This window comes from Oncorhynchus masou, chromosome 24 (genome assembly GCF_036934945.1).
Source record: "Oncorhynchus masou masou isolate Uvic2021 chromosome 24, UVic_Omas_1.1, whole genome shotgun sequence".
In the NCBI taxonomy this organism is placed as follows: Eukaryota; Metazoa; Chordata; class Actinopteri; order Salmoniformes; family Salmonidae; genus Oncorhynchus; species Oncorhynchus masou.
In genome coordinates this window covers 105937781-105963801 of record NC_088235.1, presented here as the reverse complement: position 1 = coordinate 105963801, position 26021 = coordinate 105937781, and the positions used below count along the sequence as shown (strand labels likewise).

At 41.5% G+C, this 26021-nt stretch overlaps 2 protein-coding genes across 3 annotated transcripts in view; both read left to right on the top strand.

Annotated features, from left to right (window-relative positions):
- pde4dip (phosphodiesterase 4D interacting protein) overlaps nt 1-1766 on the top strand; it is a 163901-nt gene extending 162135 nt beyond the window's left edge. The window contains exon 40 of one of the 2 annotated variants that reach the window (XM_064935988.1): nt 279-1766. In XM_064935988.1, the coding sequence (XP_064792060.1) occupies nt 279-460 (182 nt within the window). In that variant the 3' untranslated portion in view covers nt 461-1766. The remainder of the gene's footprint in view (nt 1-278) is intronic. The other variant, XM_064935987.1, reaches the window with a different exon arrangement.
- A 340-nt stretch (nt 1767-2106) lies between these two features.
- The window catches only part of LOC135513190 (microtubule-associated serine/threonine-protein kinase 2-like), a 316935-nt gene continuing 293020 nt past the window's right edge, over nt 2107-26021 (top strand). Inside the window, exon 1 of the mRNA XM_064935986.1 lies at nt 2107-3036. Within this exon, the coding sequence (XP_064792058.1) occupies nt 2962-3036 (75 nt within the window). The 5' untranslated portion in view covers nt 2107-2961. The remainder of the gene's footprint in view (nt 3037-26021) is intronic.

The window sequence follows — 26021 nt, the reverse complement described above, 5'->3', positions numbered from 1 at the left end:
ACATGGAATCATGTAGTAACCAGTAAAGTGTTAAACAAATCAAGATGTATTTTTATATTTAAGATTCTTCAAATTAGACGCCCTTTGCCTTGATGACAGCTTTGCACACTCTTATAAAATATATTGAGATTTGTTTAGAACTTTTTTACAATGTAGAAAATAGTCCAAATAAAGATAAACCCTTGAATGAGTTGGTGTCCAAACTGTTGACTGGTTCTGTATGTTTCCTGTAAGAATGCTGACCCGTCCATCCTCTTTTGCCTCTTCCTTCCTCCCAGGTGAAAACCCAAGAGGCTTCTGTGAGCTCACCCAGTCTGCTGGTTGGGGTATCGTGAAACCCCACATCCAGGCTACATCATCCAGGACCCCTACGGTCCTGTGGCCTAATACCCAGGGTCTGACGTACCGCGTTCCCTACAGGCAGCTTCTTTGTGATGCACCAGCTCCAAGTTCCTCCTAATACTGGGAGACAGGATACTTCCTGTTGAAACATGGGACATAATCTCAGGTTTCTGGTTAAATAGGGAGAACACTTTAGTTGAGGGGAGACTGTCTGATAGTCAGTAGGGGTTCAGCCAGGTGCTCTCTGTGATGCTGTCGTATGCCAAGCAGAACAGTGGTTAATGAATGTTGACGACTGTCTTATGTCAGGTGTTATGTATAGCTTATGTAGGTGTTACGAAGGTACCTCAACTGAAGTGTTTCCCCTATTTTACCTGAGACATATATTATGTTTTGAGCTCTATATGAAACCTCTTCAAGGATCCTATGACAATCAACCTTGAACAAGCCAGGAATAGAAGCTTTTAAAAAGCCAAACAAGACAAAGTGCTTCCTTTTCGCTTCTAACAAGGCAAGTTTGTAAGTGTGTGTATGTGTAAAGTAGTTGCATGTTGTTTGAGGGAAAAAAAGCCATATTTATAGATGTTAGATACCTTGTTTGTTTCGTACGATACTTCTTCTGCTATTGAAATGGTCTGTTACTGATGTCACAAGATGTAAACACTATTCAGATTTTAAAGATCCTATGGATGGGTTGACCCCAGAACTGTCTTCCTGCTGAACTGCTAGAACCTGTAACCATACTAGAGATGTAAAGATTGTTCCCAGCTTTACATCTAGTCTCTCGACCTGAGTCCTCAAAGAAGGCGGCATACTGCAGCCAGCTGCAATACATTCAACTATGACCTGCTGATGTATTCCAATGACCTATTTAACAAAGTGACAGGAGCATTTGGTGCTTTGTCTAAAATAAGTTGTAAATGTTACATTTTTGATTTTAACAGAATTGCCTCAAAGGCTGGACCACACAGTTTTTTAAATCCAAATGTGTAAAGTTGTTTTAATTTGGGCTTAAATTTAAACCCTTCTAAGACAAAAAAAAAATGTCAATATTATTTTGATTCGATTTTTTAAAATTTTCTGTTGTGGTAACCATAGATGTTATTTTCTATTAACAAAATCTGTGACAATCATCAGCAGGATATGTGAAAACTTGGTTTCTTACACTGAGATATGCAAAGCTGTATCTGTATAAGATAGTACATCTTACTGTATGTACATAATGGCAGGGGCGTACATTAAAACAGCTTTTTTTGTGTCAGGAAGAGGGGGTCTGGTGTCAAGGTCAGGGGCTTCCTTTATTTTTTATGCATGTGTTATATATCAAATCCAGTTTTATTTGTTGAATTCCGTGAAATGCTTACTTTACAAGCCCTTGTTGTTTTAGGGAGAAGCTTTTCAATAAAACGGGACTAAAATATTAATTATGTTTGTTCTTGGAAGATTTCTATAAATGTTGAAAACATAGCTCTACATTTTTTTTACACACAGTCATTTGAAGTGCTCAAGTTAGAACATTTACCCATTTCAACCACGAGATGGCAGCAGACACCAGCTCCTTCGCTCATCTACACGGGTCTCATGCCATGCGCCGCATGTTTATATCTAGTGCGTGCACCTTGTCTAGTTTACATATGGAAGCTGATTACAGGTCAGATTTTAATTACTTTCGAATGTATTGAATTTTGGCAACTTGAAGACATGCTGAACCCAGATCAGTGGTATAGGAGCAGGAGGCACTGCAGTTGAAACGTGAGAGGAGATTCAGGAAGCGAATCGTGACTGCTCAGTCTGCACACAGTCACAGATCACCAAATCAGCAGCTCACACCGGTGACGATGGAAGTAGACTGACAATTTGAAAGAGAGGGCGAGGACAACCGATCGAGAGACATTCGTGAATAATAATACAATTTACTTTCCATTAAAAGTTGGATAGAAGAAACTTCGAACATTTCTGCTACGTCACCTTGTCAAGAAGAAATGCCAAGTGTTACAATGACAAGGTGTCTTTTGCAGGTAACGTTAGCTAGCTACGAAGCTGGCTTAGCTCGAGTCTAGCTAACCATCCATCCAGGTCTGTCTGATAGCGAAGTCACTGGGGTGCGTGGAGTTTGGAAACATTTAATATCGTTTTTGGTGTACTGGTAATTGTACGAGCTCGCCTTTCATTTTTGTTTGCTCGATACCCTTGCTAGTTAGGTTTTCTCAGCTAGCTAGCTAGCCTGTAAGCTACATAAAGGTGGCGCGTAAAATGCGGTAGCCAGGAAAAAGACAACCACGTTAACTGGAGAGCTAGCTAGCTTGTAACCAGAGCAACCAAGCGACTGACAACCTGTCAACATAGTTGTGACATTACTTCAGTTGCCGAGGATCATTTAGTCTGTTTGTGCCAACAAGTTCATTTGAACGGGGATTTATTTCTACGGTCGGATTTGACACCAGTTGGACTTGCTGAACACATCACAGCAACAGCAGGAGATATGAACTTCAAGTTTCCAAAGGAAATGCGAGGAAGACGTCAATACAGTTAGCTGGCTAGCCTAGCATAAATTAGCTAAGCAGAGTCAGATATCTGTGAAACACATTTATTTTTGTCATTTTTTTTCCACGTGAGAAAATGAAGAGAACCGAAAATAAAATCAAAAAACAAATTCCGGACCAGCAGGGAAGCGGCACAGCGGCGAAAGATGTGGTGAGTTGTCATGACATGAGTGTTCTTCAGTAGCCTAGACCAGCTAGCTACATTACAAAGTAAGCCTAGCTAAAAGACAGGTTTGTGTCCCACGAATGTAGTAACCCAGCTAGGTCTCTACCTTTTATAGATGCAGAAATCAAGAACTGTGATTTTTACTGGGTATTACTTAGTCAGTGGTTATTGATTGTACTGAATACACGTCAAACTGATTGATTGACATACTATTTTCTGATTTGTTTTCGCAATTCCTATTCAATGGTTGCTGATTGGTCTTTGCACGAATCTCTTATGAATTATATGTAATACTGTATACTTCCTCATCTGTCCAACCTGCGTCAAGTCAGGTCACCTGCTGTACTGCATGACCTCACTCATCCTACTTTCAACCTATCTAAACACTGACTTAATCTGAGACATTTCAGAAAGGAGTGAAAGAGAGTGCACACACACAGCAAAGGGTGGATAAGAAGGGCAGAGGTCAATGAGCACTTGATTTGGGATTATGTTGTTGAGGCATGTTTTAGTCCCACTGAGGGAGCAGGTGGTGTCATTTCGTCTGCTCTACTAGTTCACTGCCCCAGGGAGCAGCACCATACCATAACCACTAACCAGATCAGGGCCAGTATTCATAAAGCGTCTCATCTGTTTTGCATTTTCAGATCATAATGAATAGACTGGGTAATTAGATCAGTACTCCTAAGATGCTTTCCCAAGCACTCTCATTATTCATGTCAGTACAGTATGTGCGCTCTCTGCAAGATGTTATGACTAGAGGAGGAGGGGAGCTAACATGCCGGTTGTTTTTGGGAGAATTATCTGGTAGGGAGCACCACAGTGTTTGGCCTTTAGGGTAAATGGGATAGGATTTGAATTTCAAATATTACGGCTAGAACATCGTTGGCGCTCAGAAAATAATAATGCACAAGGTCAGGAGCATTCCCAACAATGTTGATTTCAGTGCTGCTCAACAACAACTGATGAACAATTTGATGTCTCACTCATATTTCATAATCAATAAACCCTCATATAAAATTGGCCCTCTGGAACATAAAGACCTGCAGAAGTTTATTGCTGTTGAAGTATGTTCTCGTAACTAGAAAGTTAGCATTGATTGAGTGGTAGGTGGTGTAATATATTGCTCCACCCACTCTCTGGTGATATTGATGTCATAAAAGGTCATCTGCTCTGATGCTCCACATTTCTTTTCACAAGCTTTACACTGTGTCCTCATTTATAAGCACCTATGAGAAAAATCTGGAGTATTTTCTAACCAGATTAGTGTGTTGGGAGGGAGGCAGTTTGATCTCAACTGGGGGAGTTGCTTTATGATATTATGGAATGCTAGACAGAAATGTTTATGTGCTCATTGCTGGCAGTTTTATGTAGTTCTGGGTGGAAGCAAATGGGTGTGCTGTTCACGCAGTAGTATACACATTCAGTGCACACAGGAACCGTTCCCTCTGCAGTCAGTCTTTGAAACGTTGATGTCCAGAACTGTGGGTTATAATGATGTCACTGTCAGGTGACACTTCTAAGGTGGTCTGAGGTCTCTGGCCCTGACACAGTTGGCAGACACACATCCTCTTCAAACAAAGGATTAACTAAATCCAACCTTACCTTGGGATTTGTGTGACTGTATTACCACCCTTGTCCCTCTTCCTAGTTACTGTTTAATGAAGGGCTGAGGTTTATTGTCTCCATATTGTTCAGTGTTCTGCTGTTGTACTCCTTTGGTCCAGCCCAGGTTTACTGGCCTTATTGACATGGTATATTTAAGCAGTAAAAAACACAGCATGGCCCAGTAAAACAACTATCACAGTAGCGCTTCACTGGGATCCAGATTATCTATTGCACCAGTGTTACAAGACAGCATTGCTTACTCCTACTGTGGTGTTTGATCTTGTGTTTTCAAATTGACACAATGAGCCATGAATGGGCCTCATTTTCTCTGGTTGATCTGGGCCTCTGTTTGATCTGGGCCTCTGTTTGATCTGGGCCTCTGGTTGATCTGGGGCTGGGTCTCAAGCAGTGTGTGTTGGAACAGTAGTAGAACAGAAAGTTTTGGACACCTGAACTAGGGTAATGTCTATGGGTAATTAACAACCGTAAATGACTCTTGCTTCAGTGTGTCAGTTAGAACAGAAACAGAGGCTGTTTTTTTTTTTGCAAAGCGAATTAGCCCATATTGAGAAATGACTGAAATCTGCAGGGATTATGAATGTTGTACATTTGTTTTTTTATATGGTGAAAGGAGGGGAGATATGCCAAGGGGCTTTTTCACACAGACTCTCCAGTGTTCTAAATGGCTCAATGCCCTGAGAACATATAGCCTAGCCTTAGAAGACATAGTCTCATGATAAGCAGGTCAGAGCTGCGGAAGCAAAATAACTTTAGTTGTCTCTTCATTGCATTGGTCTCAGTTTGTGTTCCTTGTTGAAATAAAGGTTTGATAATTGTGTATGTGGCTGTAAACAAACACAATCCTGTATTGAGTATGTCTGAATGGTGTTTCAAGGCATAGGTGGTGGACCGGGCTTTATATACTGTGTCCTTAAATTTGTATTTATTTAACAAGGCAAGTCAGTTAAGGACAAATTCTTATTTACAATGACGGCCTAACCTGGACGATGCTGGGCCAATTGTGCGCTGCCCTATGGGACACCCAATCACGGACGGTTGTGATACAGCCTGGAATCCAACCAGCGCCTGTAGTGATGCCTCTAGCACTGAGATACAGTGCCTTAGATCGCTGTGCCACTCGGGAGCCCTTTGACTATATAAACTAGTGACCCGCAGTGTTTGTCATTATACCCTGATGAAGACAGCTTGTCTGTTAAAGTTGGTTAGTTTTTCCCCACAAATGGGATTTATTGCAGACAAAATGTTTCATCAGCTTTCCGAGTGGCTGGCCTCAGACAATCCCACAGGTGAAGAAGCCGGATGTGGAGGTCCTGGGCTGGTATTGTTGTGATGCCGGTTGGACGTATTGCCAAATGATCTAAAAAGACTTATGGTAGAGAAATGAACATTAAATTCTCTGGCAACAGCTCTGTTGGACATTCCCGCAGTCAGCATGCCAATTGCATGCTCCCTCAACTTGAGATGTCTGTGGCATTGTGTTGTGTGACAAAACTGCACATTTTAGTGGTCTTTTATTGTCCCCCGCACAAGGTGCACCTGTGTAATGATCATGCTGTTCAATCAGCTTTTTATATGCCACACCTGTCAGTCAGGTGGATGGATTATCTTGGCATTGGAGATTTTCTCACTAACAGGGATGGAAACAAATTTGTGCACAACATTTAAGAGAAATAAGCCTTTTGTGCATATGGAACGTTTCAGGGATCTTTTATTTCAGATCATGGAATCAACATGTTACATGTTGCGTTTATATTTTTGTTAATTGTAGATCCATGTCCATTTTCTCTGTGAAATGGTATTAGACTACCTTCAAGAGCTAAGACAGGATTCCGTTGGCCCCAACACACAGCCAGGACAGATGGCTGGGATGTACACTGGCAGCAAACAAAGTTTATATAAACCGTTTTTTTATCCAAATTGGATTTTCATAGTTATGTAGCTTTAAAAACATTGTTTGATCAACATTACCTCAGAATTCATTTGACGACTTGCTCAGCAAAGAGGCTTTGTGATTGGTTAGATAATATGAAGCTACAGGGAGTTTAGCCGAGCACTGTGGATGTTTTCATACAGAACAAATCAGTCTCTATCTGATTGTAGTAATCTATGCTGTAATGGGCCATGCATGCCCCTTATTCACTGACTGAAGGGTTCATGTGTGTTCACATTTCCACATTTCATGCTGCTGACAGTTGAGTTATTGTACAAATAGGATCGAGATGACTAAGAAGACCTTGTAGCTAGTAGAGGTCGACCGATTATGGTTTTTCAACGCCGATACCGATTTAATCGGCCAATTTGTAAATGTATTTATTTGTAATAATGACAATTACAACAATACTGAATGAACACTGATTTTAACTTAATATAATACATCAATAAACATAAGAACATGAGAACATATGAAAGCTGGTGGTTCCTTTTAACATGATTCTTCAATATTCCCAGGTAAGATAAGGTTGTAGTTATCATAGGACTATTATAGGAATTATAGGACTATTTCCCTCTATACCATTTGTATTTCATTAACCTTTGACTATTGGATGTTCTTATAGGCACTTTAGTATTGCCAGTGTAACAGTATAGCTTCTGTCCGCTCCTCCCTGGGCTCGAACCAGGAACACAATGACAACAGCCACCCTCGAAGCAGCCACCCTCGAAGCAGCGTTACCCATGCAGAGCAAGGGGAACAACTACTTCAAGTCTCGGAGCGAGTGACGTTTGATACGCTATTAGCGCACACCCCGCTAACTAGCTAGCCATTTCACATCGGTTACACCAGCCATTAGGCTGATAGGCTTGAAATCATAAACAGCGCTGCTGGCAAAACGCACGAAAGTGCTGTTTGCATGAATGCTTACGAGCCTGCTGCTGCCTACCATCGCTCAGTCAGACTGCTCTATCAAATCATAGACTTAATTATAATGACACACAGAAATACGAGCCTTTGGTGATTAATATGGTCGAATCTGGAAACAAAATGTTTATTATTTCAGTGAAATACACAACCGTTCTGTATTTTATCTAACGGGTGGCATCCCTAAGTCTAAATATTCTTGTTACATTGTACAACCTTCAATGTTATGTCATAATTAGGTAAAATTCTGGCAAATTAGTTCGCAATGAGCCAGGCTGCCAAAACTGTTGCATATACCCTGACTCTGCGTGCAATGAACGCAAGAGAAGTGACACAATTTCACCTGGTTAATATTGCCTGCTAACCTTTCTTTTAGCTAAATATGCAGGTTTAAAGATATATACTTCTGTGTATTGATTTTAAGAAAAGCATTGGTGTTTATGGTTTGGTGCAGTCGTCCAACGATTGTGCTTTTTTTGCAAATGCGCTTTTGTTAAATCATCCCCCAGCGTTGCATCGATTATATGCAACGCAGGACACGCTAGATAAATGAGTAATATCATCAATCATGTGTAGTTGTAACTGGTGATTATGATTGATTGTTTTTTATATGAAGTTTAATGCTAGCTAGCAACTTACCTTGGCTTCTACTGCATTCGCGTAACAGTCAGTCTCCTCGTGGAGTTAAACGAGAGGCAGGTCGTTTGAGCGTTGGACTAGTTACCTATAAGTTTGCAAGATTGTATCCCCCGAGCTGACAAGGTGAAAATCTGTCGTTCTGCCCCTGAACAAGGCAGTTAACCCACCGTTCCTAGGCTGTCATTGAAAATAAGAATGTGTTCTTAACTAACTTGCCTCGTTAAATAAAGGTGTGTATATATAAAAAAATAAAATAAAAAATTGTCTATCGGCGCCCAAAAATACAGATTTCCGATTGTTATGAAAACTTGAAATCGACCATAATTAATCGGCCATTCCGATTAATCGGTCGACCTCTAGTAGCTAGCCCTTATTGTATAGAATGGCCATACTTCACGTGGAGTGGAAACTTTTACAGATAAATCTTGTAAATTATTCCAGATTTTGAGTTGAGTTGGATACAGGTGAAGAAGAAAACAGTGAAATATTTTTCTCAAAGTGCTTTGCTCCAACTCAGCAGCACAATACCAATAGCGGCTTGTTATTGCTCCATACCGTTGAGTTTGCAACTGTTGTTAAAAACAAGTTCAAGTCAATGACCTTTTAATGTTTTGTTTTGAATGTTGCAATACATCCGTTGATGTTGTCTTCTCTTCCCTTTATGGTTTAACACAATTGATCCTTTTCAATTTGATCACAGCTCTAGCTATTTTAACCAAAGGGCATCAACTGTTAGGTCCTCCGTGCCAACATATTCTATTATTGTATTTTGCAAGTCCTATGCTATGTTTCATGGCCTATATCTGCCTTTTGTTTTTGCAGTGAGTGGATAACAGTCCCTCCTGTACTTTAGAGCCACCTTCCTTTCCTCAGGTCTCTGTTATTCAGGTATAGGTCAGGGCATCCTGATGTCTCTGACTGGCTGTAGCCTGAGGTTCCTCCCTGCTCTGCTCTCCTGGTCATCAGAGATCTCTTAGGTTATCCATTAATCAACAGCAGTAGCTTCTCTCTTCTCTCTCTGACACTGCTCTAGCAGACCAAGGCCAGATATGACAGGCTCTACCATGCCTGTTTAACTGGTAGCCCCCCCCTCCGTGAGTCATGGATGAGTGACTGACTGACTGCCACTGAGGAGCTATTGCTCTGGAATAGCCATGGCGGGCCCCCAGCTGCAGGTCCCAGTGCTGCCAGGCTGCCCAGGCAAACTGACTGGGGGTGATTGATCCAGAACCAGTGGTTAATGTCCCCATAAAGGGGTCCTGGGAGTGAGATGAGAGAGGGGGTGCAGCTGCAAGGGGCGAAGAAGAATAATAATTATTACTACCTCATTATGCAGAATTATGAGCTAGATGGCTGTCATCTGTCACAGTAGACAGGCAAGTGTTGGCAAGGAGAGGCTGGCATCAAATTTCATCATACAGGGATCAGTGCATTAGAACAAGTCCCTCTCTGACAGGTACTGTCAGCTCTTGCCTTTCTCTGATGTTTTTCTTCTCCAGATAAATGTGATGGAAAGAAAATAAATAAAAGTCCACCCCAGTCTAGGGCGGTGGCGGTCAAGCAAATAACTGTCGGTCTCACGGTAATTGACCTTTAATTAACTAACATAAACACATTTAGTATCTCCTGGCTTCCACACACAGCCTACAAGCTATTTTTCTAAAGTCTAATGAATCCGTGTAATATAGCCTACACCTTCACAATAAATCCATTATTTATGTTAGACAGGTCTACAGAAGCATGATGTGAAGAAAAGGTCTTATTCCAGAAGAACAGAACAGCGTCCTCTGAGTTGTTCTTCTGTTAGGTCCTGATGTGGCTATGCCAAATGGCTGTGGGCTACACTAATTAATTTAGCAGACAAGATTTACTTATAATTCTGTGGAATTTCTTTATTTTAGAAGAATACAATTTTACGAAGCAGAATAAAATATAAATATTCTCTTAATGATTTGAGGGAGTGGGCATACTATTCTGTGTTTAGCGGTTAACAAATTAATAGTTACTACTATATGCTTAAGTTATTAATGTAACTTTAGTTCTACAAACGTTGGGCTATATGTTTGGATTTTTAATACATTGTAAGGCTGCATAATTAGACTGATGATGATTTTGAAAAAAGTTCCTTAAAACCTCTCTGGGATATGTGGGATGTAACATCCCACCTCGCCATCAGCCAGTGAAAGTGCAGGGTGCCAAATTCAAAACAACAAAAATCTAAATTAAAATTCCTCAAGCATACAAGTATTTCACACCATTTTAAAGATAACATTCTCTTTAATCCAGCCACAGTGTCTGATTTCAAAAATGCTTTACAGCGAAAGCACCACAAACGATTGTTCGGTCACCACCAACTCACTGAAAAACACAGCCATTTTTCCAGCCAAAGAGAGGAGTCACAAAAAGCACAAATAGAGATAAAATGAATCACTAACCTTTGATGATCTTCATCAGATGACACTCATAGGACTTCATGTTACACAATACATGTATGTTTTGTTCGCTAAAGTGCATATTTATATAAAAATAATCTAATTTTACATTGGCACGGTACGTTCAGTAGTTCTAAAACATGCGGTGATTGTGCAGAGAGCCACATTAATTTACAGAAATACTCATTATAAATGTTGATGAAAATACAAGTGTTATACATGGAATTAGAGATATACTTCTCCTTAATGCAACCTCTGTGTCAGATTTAAAAAAAAAAGCAAACCATGCAATAATCTTAAGTTATTGTATAGTCAACGTTAGTCAGAAATAGCATTATAAATATTCACTTACCTTTGATCTTTATCAGAATCCACTCCCGGGAATCCCAGTTACATAATAAATGTTTGATTTGTTCGATAATGTCCATAATTTATGTCCAAATAGCTTCTTTTGTTAGCGCGTTTGGTAAACAAATCCAAACGTGCGTTCAGGTCCAGTCGAACGTCGGACGGAAAGTTCAAAAGTTATATTATAGCCCATAGAAAATTGTCAATCTTTAGGATGTTTTTATCATAAATGTTCAATGTTGCAACTGGAGAATTCCATTGTCGAGAGCTAACTCTCTCATGACCGCGCCTCAGAGCCTGTGGCACTCTGCCAGATACCTGGCTCAATCAGCCCTCATTCGCCCCCACTTCACAGTAGAAGCCTGAAACAACGTCCTAATGACTGTTGGCATCTAGTGAAAGCCTTAGGAAGTGCAATATGACCCCATTTACACTGTATATTGGAATGGCAAAGAGTTGAAAAACTACAAAATCAGATTTCCCACTTCCTGGTTGGATTTTTCTCTCGTTTTCGCCTGCCTTATGAGTTCTGTTATACTCACAGACATCATTCAAACAGTTTTAGAAACATCAGAGTGTTTTCTATCCAATGCTACTAATTATATGCATATATTAGCATCTGGGACAGAGGAGCAGGCAGTTTACTCTGGGCACCTTATTCATCCAAGCTACTCAATACTGCCCACCTGTCACCAAGAAGTTAACTTCTTACGACTAGGGGGCGATATTTTAATTTTTGGATGAAAAACGTTCCCGTTTTAAACAAGATATTTTGTCACGAAAAGATGCTCGACTATGCATATAATTGACAGCTTTGGAAAGAAGACACTGACGTTTCCAAAACTGCAAAGATATTGTGTGAGTGCTACAGAACTGATGTTACAGGCGAAACCCAGATAAAAATCCAACCAGGAAGCGCCGCATTTTTTGAAACCGCCTCATGCCAATGACTCCTTATATGGCTGTGAATGAGCTACGAATGAGCTTACGTTTTCCACGTATTCCCCAAGGTGTCTACAGCATTGTGACGTCTTTTTACGCATTTCCATTGAAGAATAGCCGTAAGGGACCATATATAGCAAGTGGTCACATGGTGTCTCCCACAGAAAATCTTGCGTAAAATACTGAGGTAGCCATTTTTCCAATCGCTTCTTATGAGAAACCAATTAAATCGACGGATATATTATATGTTAAAAACACCTTGAGGATGAATCCTAAACAACGTTTTCCGTGTTTCTGTCGATATTATGGAGCAAATTTTGAAAAAAGTTTGGCGTTATAGTTGTAGCATTTTCCGGTCGATTTCTCAGCCAAGCATGATGAAGAAACGGGAGCTATTTCGCCTACAAAAATATTCTTTTTGGAAAAAAGGAACATTTGCTATCTAACTGGGAGTCTCCTGAGTGAAAGCATCTGAAGTTCTTCAAAGGTAAATTATTTAATTTGGTTGCTTTTCTTATTTTCGTGAAAATGTTGCCTGCTGCCAGCAGAGCCTAGCATAGCATTATGCCATGATAAACTTACACAAATGCTTGTCTAGCGTTGGCTGTAACGCATATTTTCTGCTAAATGACTTAAATGTAAATGTAAATATTTTGAAAATCTGAGATGACAGTGTTGTTAAAACGCTAAGCTTGTGTTTGAATACATTTATTTCATTTCATTTGCAATTTTCATGAAGAGGAAAAGTTTCTAGGGGTATTTATGTCCGCTGCGTTATGCTAATTCGTTTGAGGCTATGATTACGCTCCCTGATCCGGGATTGCTCATCGCAAAAGGTTAAGGCATGAGCTCTGCTTAGTTTTTTTGCGTAGGCTGTACACACTCCATCAGTCTCTCATTCACAATTTGACAAGCACTTGATAATGCCTCGAATTTCATGGCGGCATCTCCTTTGTGACAGTAATGTACCCCCTAAAAAAATCCATGCCTTTTGCGGCCCGGGGTGCTGCGTTGTGCCCGTCTCCCAGAGTGTGCTGCGTTGTGCCCGTCTCCCAGAGTGTGCTGCGTTGTGCCCGTCTCCCAGAGTGTGCTGCGTTGTGCCCGTCTCCCAGAGTGTGCTGCGTTGTGCCCGTCTCCCAGAGTGTGCTGCGTTGTGCCCGTCTCCCAGAGTGTGCTGCGTTGTGCCCGTCTCCCAGAGTGTGCTGCGTTGTGCCCGTCTCCCAGAGTGTGCTGCGTTGTGCCCGTCTCCCAGAGTGTGCTGCGTTGTGCCCGTCTCCCAGAGTGTGCTGCGTTGTGCCCGTCTCCCAGAGTGTGCTGCGTTGTGCCCGTCTCCCAGAGTGTGCTGCGTTGTGCCCGTCTCCCAGAGTGTGCTGCGTTGTGCCCGTCTCCCAGAGTGTGCTGCGTTGTGCCCGTCTCCCAGAGTGTGCGGCGTTGTGCCCGTCTCCCAGAGTGTGCGGCGTTGTGCCCGTCTCCCAGAGTGTGCGGCGTTGTGCCCGTCTCCCAGAGTGTGCGGCGTTGTGCCCGTCTCCCAGAGTGTGCGGCGTTGTGCCCGTCTCCCAGAGTGTGCGGCGTTGTGCCCGTCTCCCAGAGTGTGCGGCGTTGTGCCCGTCTCCCAGAGTGTGCGGCGTTGTGCCCGTCTCCCAGAGTGTGCGGCGTTGTGCCCGTCTCCCAGAGTGTGCGGCGTTGTGCCCGTCTCCCAGAGTGTGCGGCGTTGTGCCCGTCTCCCAGAGTGTGCGGCGTTGTGCCCGTCTCCCAGAGTGTGCGGCGCAATCCGAATCTCCTCTCACTCACATGGCTCTCTGTCACATGATCGGGTCTTTCTGACAGGCTACAAATAAAGACAGACACATCGGGGACTCAACTGCGTGCGTCCTTATCCAATTCCGAATGGCATATTAAAGATATTGGAACTGTCCACATTTACTTTTTGTCAGCCAACAAGATGAGTAGGCCTAACGAACAGCAACAGCACTAGCCTCTGTCAATCTACTATCCCCCATAGTACAAAAGGCGACCTATTCTGTGCCAGAAATAAATACTCCAAACATAGTCTGGGACAGTAATGGGTTGCAATAGATCCCAAATTAATATAACCACTAGCATCTCAAAAACGTTTTTACGCAATGTGGCTGACGGAAAAGATCGGAACGTTTAGCGTAAAATGTTGATAGCCTAATAGTTTATTTCTATATATTATAAGCTTAGCAATGCGCACATGGTAGTAGGCTATAAGCGCGAATGTTCCATTATCCGGGAAAACACCTTTATCAAAAGTGACCACAAATGTGATTATGTATGTAATGCTTTTATTATAAAGGTGCATTTGTGGTGAAAATTATCTACCCCAAACTTCCCTGAAACTCACGCGCTGCTTATAAATGCCAGTTAGGCTCTAAACCCCTTGTAAAGCAGATTAATGTGCTTAATTTTAAGATGTCATTTGGCCACATTAGTTGTGATACAAACCTTATCAAAACATGGGCTATGCTACGTGAGGTGTACGACAATGATTCGAAAAGTCGCAAAAAAGGCATTGTTCCTTATGCTGGGCATCATTCAAGTGATAATATATAATTCTCAAGTGATATGCTAATATTGTCACCCACCAGACTATTCCTGATTTAATCTGGTCTTTGCATATACTAAATAATATATGTGTGATATTTGTTTTGATTTAGAATGAACCATTATCATGCACCTGTATCGAAACAGGGGCAGTGGAAAAAATACATGTCATCTATACACTTAAATAACGAATGGAGGACGCTTTTCCCACGGTTCATTTTCTTGCCAGGCAGGTAGGCTATACTCCTGTTAGGAAAGATGAGAAATAAATATAGTAGGCCTATAGAAGGCTGATTGGATCCTTGTCTTTATATTAGAGCCCATCACTCCGTTTTCTCATTCAATTGCATAGCCTATAGAAATGTTGCTCAACATGAGCTCATGGGCTCTCACGGAGGGTTTTGATGAGATTTTTGAAGACATTTGCATTGATGTCAGAGTGATTGGAGGGACAATAGAGTGCTGAGTACCAGGCAGTTAGCAGGTTTGGTTGGCTACTTATGACCAGCAGCGGCATCAGAGCTTGGAGAAACCTAATTACCGTGACTAGAAGGGTCATGTGGCATTTGACTGCTTTCATCACTCATGACCGCGGGTTTGGCGGTGATACGGTCACCACAACAACCCTACCCCACCCCATACCCCATACGCTTGTCTTTGATGAAACTGCAATTCTCCCTCAACGTCAGCAAGACAAAGGAGCTGATCGTGCACTACATGGATGGGAGAGCCGAGCACGCCCTCACTATATTGGCTGTAGTGGAGGGTGTCGAGAGCTTCAAGTTCCTCGGTGTCCACATAAGTAAGGAATTGTCATGGTCCACACATATCAACACAGTCGTGAAGAGGGCGCGACAACGCCTCGTCCCCCTCAGGAGGCTGAAAAGATTTGGCATGGGCCCTCCTCAAAAGGTTCTACAGCTGTACCATTAAGAGCATCTTGACTGACTGCTTCACCGCTTGGTATGGCAACTGCTTGGCATCCGAATGCAAGGCGCCACAGAGGGTAGTTAGTGCGTACAGCCCAGTACGTCACTGGTGCCGAGCTCCCTGCCATCCAATGTGGTGTTGGAGGAAGGCTCTAAAAATGGTCTTTTGACTCCAGCCACCCAAGATCATAGACTTTTCTCTTCTACCACACGGTCAGCGGTGCCGTTGCAACAGTTTCTATCCCCAAGCCATAAGACTGCTAAGTAGTTAGTCCGGGTAGCTGTTAGTTAAATAGTTAACCATCTGCTTTGACCCTTTCTGAGTCATCACATACACTGCTGTTACTGTTTATTATCTATCCTGTTGCCTAGTGACATTTACAGTACCAGTCAAAAGTTTGGACACATACTCATTCAAGGGTTTTTCTTTATTTTTTACTATTTTCTTTACATTGTAGAATAATAGTGATGACATCAACACTATGAAATAACACATACAGAATCATGTATTTGATATTCTTCAAAGTAGCCACCCTTTGCCTTGATCACAGCTTTGCACACTCTTGGCATTCTCTCAACCAGCTTCTTGAGATAGCCACCTGCATTTCAATGAACAGGTGTGCCTTGTTAAAAGTTAATTTGCTAATCAGTTGTATTGTGACATGGTAGGTGTGGTATACAGAATATAGCCCTATTTGGTAAAAGACCAAGTCCATATTATGACAAGAACATCTCAAATAAGCAAAGAAACGACTGTCCATCATGACTTTAAGACTTTAAGACTTTAAGGCGGAAAATTTCAAGAACTTTGAATGTTTCTTCATCCTGCTCGATGTCCTTTCCTACCTCTCTGCTAAAAAAACGCTCCACGCTTACAGAAAAAAAAAACTCCCTCTCCAAATTTGCTTCATTAATAAAAAAATAATAAAAAAATCACAATTTAACCAACCCATCAATTTCTGTGACTACCTGGACCTACCAATTGTTTAAGTATTGAAACCAAACCACATGATCTGAATGAAAACTATTTGAATAAACATGAAAAGGTGACTGTAAGAAGCTAACAATTTCAAATAGGCTACGTGTCATATTAAACAGCATATAAACACTCTCAATAGGCTACATGTCATATTAAACACTCTCAATAGGCTACATGTCATATTAAACACTCTCAATAGGCTACATGTCATATTAAACACTCTCAATAGGCTACATGTCATACTAAACACTCTCAATAGGCTACATGTCATACTAAACACTCTCAATAGGCTACATGTCATATTAAACACTCTCAATAGGCGACATGTCATATTAAATACTCTCAATAGGCTACATGTCATATTAAACACTCTCAATAGGCTACATGTCATACTAAACACTCTCAATAGGCTACATGTCATACTAAACACTCTCAATAGGCTACATGTCATACTAAACACTCTCAATAGGCTACATGTCATACTAAACACTCTCAATAGGCTACATGTCATACTAAACACTCTCAATAGGCTACATGTCATACTAAACACTCTCAATAGGCTACATGTCATACTAAACACTCTCAATAGGCTACATGTCATACTAAACACTCTCAATAGGCTACATGTCATACTAAACACTCTCAATAGGCTACATGTCATACTAAACACTCTCAATAGGCTACATGTCATACTAAACACTCTCAATAGGCTACATGTCATACTAAACACTCTCAATAGGCTACATGTCATACTAAACACTCTCAATAGGCTACATGTCATACTAAACACTCTCAATAGGCTACATGTCATACTAAACACTCTCAATAGGCTACATGTCATACTAAACACACTCAATAGGCTACATGTCATACTAAACAGCATATAAACACTCAATAGGTCAGGAGCCAGACAGGGAGCCTAAGAAGGAACAAACATTTTTTTTTTGGCTATATTATTTCAAGGCTATAGCATACAAATACATTGTGAAGCATTTGTGTGAGACAATAGGCTGGTAGGGACACAAAGCATTTAAACATTTTCTTGTAGTAAATCATTATAGTCTATAAATTGTGCAAATAGGCTGTGACTTACTTAGAATTAAATACAAATGAAACTAAAAATGACTTATTAGTGTTTTTTTTCAATACATAAAAAATAAATAAATCATTTTTAGATACAGAAGTTTGGCCAGTCTGTGGGTTCAGGCTCATGGGATGGAGCCTGGAGAGCAGGTCAGCAGCGCAGAATATCCTCTCCACACTGGCAGAGCCACTGGGGATGCTAAACACACTTTTGGCTACTCTTGCCAGGCTGGGCAGAGATGCAGAGTTGTTTTTTCTATAGGTATGCCTAAAGATTTAGGCAAAATAACCAAATCAAAACGGAAAGCTCCGTGAACGTGGGAATATTCCATGCCTATTTGGCTAAAATTAATTTTGGCCCTTCTCTTGAGCAGTGGTTCCAAAACTTGTTATCGTACCCCTTCAAACATTCAATTTCCAGCTGTACCCCCTATAGCACCAGGGTCAGCACACTCTCAAATGTTGTTTTTTGCCCTCATTGTAAGCCTGCCACACACACACACTATACGATACATTTATTAAACATAAGAATGTGTGTGAGTTTTTGTCACAACCTGGCTCGTGGGAAATGACAAAGAGCTCTTATAGGATCAGGGCACAAATAAGAATATAATAATTATCAATAATTTTGCTCTTTATTTAACCATGTTTAACCATGTTATTAATCGAAAATGGTGGATAACTCACCGCTTTTTTTTTTTTAAAAGTCCATGTAATCCTAGATTCAGATCATTCAGGTGAGATAACACATCCCCCTGACAGGCCAGTCGTGTGAGAAACTCGTCATTGTGTAAGCGGTCAGACAAGTGAAAATGGTCAGTAAAGACAACTTTAAGCTCGTCTCTCAATTTAAAAAAACGTGTCAATACTTTTCTCCTTGATAACCAGCGCACTTCTGTATGTTGTAAAAGCGTTACATAGTCGCTGCCCATATCATTGCATAGTGCAGAAAATACACAATGGTTCAGGGGCCTTGCTTTAACACAGTTAACCATTTTCACTGTAGTGTCCAATATGTCTTTCAAGCTGTCAGGCATTCCCTTGGCATCGGCAGCAACTGCTTGCACGCGCGTTACCACTCCACTATGTCTCTATGTCATGGCTTTTGCGCCAACAGTACAGATACTAACACATCTTGACCACCAAAGTCCATTTGGAAAGGCACTAATCCCAATATAAGTGAACCCCAAATCAATGTAGTCATCATATTTGCGCCTCTTCGATGGTCCAACGTCCCTGTCTGTTGTTCGGAGCTTTTTGGCAGTGAAACGATGAAACTCGTAGAAATAAGCCCCATCCAAATGTACCCCTGTTTGGGAATACCTGGTGTAGATAATACACTTTTGTTCTAAGATATCTGATTTTTAGTTTAGTTTTTAGAACTTAAATAGGGTGCCAGTATGTTTTCAGCATTTTTATTTCCATGACTGGTCAAAACTAGTTTTTTCTCATGGCTCTCTCCTTGTCCCCTCTGTAGCAGACATATAGTGAGCAATATGTGTCAAATCGCAATAAAATTACAGTATAGAATCGGGAGAATCGCAATACATATCATATCGGTACCAAAGTATCGTGATAATATAGTATTGTGAGGTCCTTGGCAATTCCCAGCCCGAGTGAGGTGAGGTGTGCTGTATGTAGCTTGTTAAAGTGTAGGGTAAGGCAGTGCCGTGCGGAGGAGGGCAGGTTGGGATAGGGTGTGGAATGCTACATGTGTGTACCTGTGATTTTTCTCTCCTGGCGTGTTTTATCTATTGTGGGGTTAGCAGGTCCACTCCTCAGCTAACTAACTAGAAGAACGAGGAGATGGAAGCTGAAGTTGATCCGGCAAACGGGGATTTAATGGCCTTGGAAGTACAGGCAAACAGAGGGTTAGGAGGACTAGCCAAAATAAAACTAGCAGTCTCACTAATAATTTGGTGGAACTCAGAGGAGAGGTTATCACTGCCCGTTCAGTCTTGGTATCGTTGTTCTTGCTCTGACCCCCTCAACCCCCAAAACGAGTAACCAATCAGCCATCTAAACTTGGGGCAACTCCTCCCCTACCTCATACTTCCCCCATGAGCCCCCCAACATTATAGAGCAAGAGTTACTACAGTAGGTACGCCTGCCTGGTCTGGATACAGCTACACTATACTTCCACACAGCAGTATTCCTTCTCTCTCCCTCACTGCTCTGATACATTGCATTCCTGACATGGCCTGTGTGGATGGTTAGCCTGGCACTCCGTGTTTTGTCTGTATAACTGAAGCACTGTTGTTCACCCTGGCCTTCACCAGCTAGAGCAGTGCGCTTCCTATTAGTCCAGACGGAACTGAGACCAGACAGGAGCACAGGCATTACCATCTCCAAGGCTGGTGTTATTCTTCCTGGAAAGCCTAGGTAGTCCTAGGTGCTAAAGCCGCTACTGTGCCAGCGAACAGGGCTACTGGGCCAGCGAACAGGGCTACTGGGCCATGGGTCATCTAACAGGGATGTTTGAGTGTTGGGGACTCACTGCCAAGCAGGTCTGTCTGTCTCAGTGTGCTTTGAACACAATGGATGTGCTTCTAAGTACTGGTCCAGGGACAGTTGAATGTTTTTTTCCTGATTGTTTAGCTAGAATTGGGTCAGTGAAATCAGATCCAAGACAATTTAAGCATTGTGTTTGCCTTAATCTGTGTTACATGGCACATGATCTCTGTGTTTGTTTGTACACATGATTGATAAGGTCATATACAATTCATGAGTCACAGGTACTCTAGCTATTGATGTGGGTGTTTTGAGTATGTGTAGTCTAGCTTTAGCCTAGTTTGTGTGTGTTAGTATGTGTGTGTTGGTATTGGTGTAGTGTGTGTGTGTGTGTGTGTGTGTGTGTGTGTGTGTGTGTGTGTGTGTTGGTGTAGTGTGTGTGTATGTGTTGGTGTAGTGTGTGTGTATGTGTTGGTGTAGTGTGTGTTTGTGTGTTGGTGTAGTGTGGGTGTGTGTGTGGGTTGGTGTAGCGTGTATGTTAGTGTAGTGTCTGCCACAGTGGCCAGAGGGCCACTCCCCAGCCTTATTGGGGACTATAAACCCCTGAACAGCATCTGTTTAGGAGCCTCCATCCCAGTACAGGCCAGCTGAAAAACATCCTGCTTCCCTTTCAGGGTTTCCGTGAGCTGGTTATGGCCGGCTTTTGGCCGTTTAAAATATTTGATTGGCACCAGCCAATTGTCCGGGAGAAGAAAAAAGAATCCCATTGCGAAATCCTGCTTTTTAGCCGATTCATTGATGTAAATACCAGTTGATAAAAATACATTTGATGGGCCGTGCTTATCGGTCTATAGGTTAATTTGTATAATTTTGTGGAATTAAAGTGTATATTGTGTATATTCGTTGTGTATCTTATTTATCACACACAACACAGCATTCAGATTACAGGTCGACGGATTATGATTTTTCAACGCCGATACCGATTATTGGAGGACCAAAAAAGCCAATACCGATTAATCGGACGATTTAAAATTATAATAAATAAATACATTTTATTTATTTGTAATAATGACAATTACAACAATACTGACTGAACACTTTTTTATAATACACAAATAATAATAATACATCAATAAAATCAATTTAGCCTCAAATAAATAATGAAACATGTTCAATTTGGTTTAAATAATGCAAAAACAAAGTGTTGGAGAAGAAAATAAGTGTAATATGTGCCATGTAAGAAAGCTAACGTTTAAGTTCCTTGCTCAGAACATGAGAACATATGAAAGCTGGTGGTTCCTTTTAACATGAGTCTTCAATATTCCCAGGTAAGAAGTTTTAGGTTGTAGTTATTATAGGAATTATAGGACTATTTCCCTCTATACCATTTGTATTTCATTAACCTTTGACTATTGGATGTTCTTATAGGCACTTTAGTATTGCCAGTGTAACAGTATAGCTTCCGTCCCTCTCCTTGCTCTTCCCTGGGCTCGAATCAGGAACACAACGGCAACAGCCACCCTCGAAGCAGCGTCTCAGAGCAAGTGACGTTTGAAACGCTATTAGCGTGCACCCTGCTAACTAGCTAGCCATTTCACATCGGTTACACCAGCCTAATCTCAGGAGTTGATAGGCTTGAAGTCATACACAGTGCAATGCTTGACGCGCAACGAAGAGCTGCTAGCAAAACGCACAAAAGTGCACACGAAAAAGTTTTAATGAATGCTTACGAGCCTGCTGCTGCCTACCACTGCTCAGTCAAATACTTGTATGCTCAGTCAGATTATAATCTAACGCAGGATACGCTAGATAAACTAGTAATATCATCAACCATGTGTAGTTAACTAGTGATTATGATTGATTGTTTTTTATAAGATAAGTTTAATGCTAGCTAGCAACTTACCTTGGCTTACTGCATTCGCGTAAGAGGCAGTCTCCTCATGGACTGCAACGAGAGGCAGGTGGTTATAGCGTTGGACCAGTGAACTGTACGGTTGCAAGATTGGATCCCCCGAGCTGGGGGATTCTGCCCCTGAACAGGCAGTTAACCCACCATTCCTAGGCTGTCATTGAAAATAAGAATGTGTTCTTAACTGACTTGCCTCGTTAAATAAAGATTAAATAAAGGTCTAAAAAAGACAACTTGAAATCGGCCCCAATTAATCGGCTATTCCGATTAATTGGTCGACCTCTAATTCAGATACCGAGCTTTTGAGAGGTAAATCTGTCAGACAGCACTTTTCTAAGCCCAATCATTGTGCAACAATTCTAAATGCAATCGTGTTTTAAAAAAAAAAAAGTTTTTGGGATGTGATTAAAAAGAGGTAAAAATTTGTATTTCTCAACTGGTAATTCAAACAAGCTTCCTATTCGCAATTGAAATGCATAGGCAATGGAAGCCAGGCTTCATTAGTGTGACATGCACCACTTTGTAATGAGCTGGAGGTAGTGTGCATTATGTACAGTGCCTTTGGAAAGTATTCAAACCCCTTGACTTTTTCCCACATTTTGTTACGTTAGTCTTATTCTACAATGGAAGAAATACAAATCATCTATCTACACACAATACCCCATAATGACAAAGCAATAACAGGTTTTATTTTTTTATTTTAGCAAATGTATTAAATCAGAAAAACCTTATTTACATAAGTATTCAGACCCTTTGCGATGAGACTCGAAATTGAGCTCAGGGTGCATCCTGTTTCCATTGATCATCCTTGAGATGTTTCTACAACTTGATTTGGACATGCTTTGGAAAGGCACACGTGTGTGTGTGTGTGTGTGTGTGTGTGTGGCCAGCTATATATAAAGGTCCCACAATTGACATTGCATATCAGAGCAAATACCAAGTCATGAGGTTGAAGGAACTGTCCGTAGAGTTCAGAGACATGATTTGTGTCGAGGCACAAATCTGGGCAAGGGTACTGCAGCATTGAAGGTCCCCAAGAACACAGTGGCATCCATCATTCTTAAATGATAGAAGTTTGGAACCACCAAGACTCTTCCTAGAGCAGGCCGCCCGGCCAAACTGAGCAATCAGCGGCTTTTGGTCAGAGAGGTGACCAAGAACCCGATGGTCACTCTGACAGAGCTCCAGAGTTCCTCTGTGGAGATGGGAGAAACTTCCAGAAGCACAACTGTTTTTACTGCACTCCACCAATCAGGTGTTTATGGTAGATTGGCCAGTTGGAAGCCACTCCTCAGTAAAAGCCACATGACTGCCTACTTGGAGTTTGCGAAAAGACACCTAAAGACTCTTAGACCATGAAAAACACGATTCTCTGATCTGATGAAACCAATATTGAACTCTTTGGCTTGAATGCCATGCGTTGCTTCCGGAGGAAACCTGGCGTCATCCATACGGTGAAGCATGGTGGTGGCAGTAATCATGCTGTGGGGATTTTTTTCAGCGGCAGGGGCTTGGAGACCAGGGAAATATAGGGTAAGATGAACTGCGCAAAGTACTGAGAGATCCTTGATGAAAACCTGCACCAGAGCGCTCAGGACCTCAGACGGGCGAAGGTTCACCTTCCGACAGGACAACGACCCAAAACACATAGCCAAGACAACTCAGGAATGGCTTTGGGACGAGTCTCTGAATGTCCTTGAGTGGCGCAGGAAGAGCCCGGACTTGAACCCAATCAAACATCTCTGGAGAGACCTGAAAATAGCTGTGCAGCAACTGACAGAGCTTGAGAGGATCTGCAGAGAATAATGGGAGAAACTCCCCAAATACAGGTGTGCCAAGCTTGTAGCGTCATACCCAAGAAGACTCGAGGCTGTAATTACTGCCAAAGGTGCTTCAACAAGTATTCAGACCCTTTACTCAGTACTTTATGTAAATGTGATATTTACATTTTGTTTTTGTAATACATTTGTAAATATGTATAAAAACCGTTTTTTGCTTTGGCATTATGGGGTATTGTGATGTCATTATGGGGTATTGTGATGTCATTATGGGGTATTGTGATGTCATTATGGGGTATTGTGATGTCATTATGGGGTATTGTGTGGGGATTGATGAGGGAAAAAAACAATTAAATCCATTTTAATGTAAGGCTGTAACTGGGCTGAATACCTTCCGAATGCACAGTAATTAAGTAACTGTTTTGAAACCTGAAAGTTTTACTACATTTTATGGGGGATATTTTACTTTGCTTCAAATTAGCATATACAAAATCTTCCCATATCCACGAAGGCAATTATTTTATACAGACTTCCATTTGCTGTTGAAACCAGAAGACTATTTCTCACATGTTTTATTGGATATCAACTTTCTTTAATTGTCTGGTAGCCAAATGCACATTCGCGTGTATCCTACTGCCTTGTGCACATTGCCAAGCTAAGAATGTTAAGTAATAATAGTTTACAAAAATGTTAAGCTAAATGTTTCTGATCTGTTGCATCAGATTCATAGTTTTTTAAAGCAATGACGAGCTGCCCAGCAGAACAGAACTTTTCTACTATGGGGGATAGTAGATAGACAGGTTCATAGGCGGCGCGTGCATTAGGCTTGGAGAAGCTTTTTGAAATCTTTCAAATTAAGCTACTTAAGAATTATTTGTCCACAGAGGATCATTAGCTTCCCTAGGATTGTTTTAAATCGCATTGTCAACAGTTTGAAGGAAAGGCAGACCATGCAATTTGGGCAGCGCACTCTGCAAATACCGAATAGATGATTGTTGAGTTGCGACTATCAGTGAAAAGTAGAGACCCAGCCAGGCACATCACAATATTTCAAAATTAAATTGTTGGAAAGCAAATGTCTATTGCTGTAAGGAAAGTCAATGAAAAGACACTGATCTGTCTTTTTTGTTGTTGCGAAAAACAGTTGGCCCTATTGCTTCTTTCAACCTTGGCTAGCGCGCACTGCGCCCGGCCCGCCACAGGAGTCGCTGGTGTGCGACGAGACAAGGACATCCCTACCAACCAAGCCCTCCCTAACCCAGACGATGCTAGGCCAATTGTGCATCGCCCCACGGACCTCCCGGTCGCGGCCGGTTATGACAGAGCCTGGGAGCGAACCCAGGGACTCTGATGGCACAGCTGGCGCTGCAGTACTGCGCCCTTAACCACTGCGCCACTCGGGAGGCCTTGTTGAGCATTTCAATGCCATGACAGACATCTGCTCCAGACACAGTTGATGAGCTTATTTCTCCAGTCAGTTGTTTGAATGGAGCTAGCAAGTGTATTCATGTTTCAAACATGTTCTCAAATGCCATTGAAATGGCAGCAGCGGTATGAGAACCAGCACATTCTTGAGCAATACGGCTTTCCTCAGTACGAAATCCTCGTCGACCCACTGTGTCGCTGGTCGAAGTGTCAGTCGTGAAGCTAATAGCAGTGACGCCCATAGCAAGTAGCTCATAGATGTGCGTTTTTACAATACTGTGTAACTCCGGTAGGGCAACATCTGAAAAATAGCACCTACTTGGTAGTGTGTACCGGGACTCGAGGCGCTCGACCTGTCGGCGAAAGCGAACATCATCAACGACAGAGAACGGTTGATTGTCAAGGGCAATGAATTTCATTATCTTGGCGTTAATGGATTTTGCTGAAATGTTCTTACTCTTTCAAATGACTGCTCAACTTGAACTTGTTTAGTAATTGGAAGTGTGCGCTTAGTATTTTTCTGCTTTTGTTCTGTGTTGCGCTGTAATGATGCCACGTAAAATAAGTTACCTACCACCGTTATGTAGGTATGTAGGTATGTAGATATGTAGGTATGTAGATATGTAGGTATGTAGATATGTAGGTATGTAGATATGTAGGTATGTAGATATGTAGGTATGTAGATGTGTAGGTATGTAGATATATAGGTATGTAGATATATAGGTATGTAGGTATATAGATATATAGGTATGTAGGTATGTAGGTATGTAGGTATGTAGGTATATAGGTATATAGGTATGTAGATATATAGGTATGTAGATATATAGGTATGTAGATATATAGGTATGCACGTCAGCTTTGACATCAGTTTTAAACTAGACATCGTGCCGATGTTGGCATTTTTAGCTAATATCATCCGATTCTGATATGCTCACTCATATACATCGTGCATCCCTAGTTAAGATAAATTACCATAATCTACATGAGATTTGTGTCATTCTGAG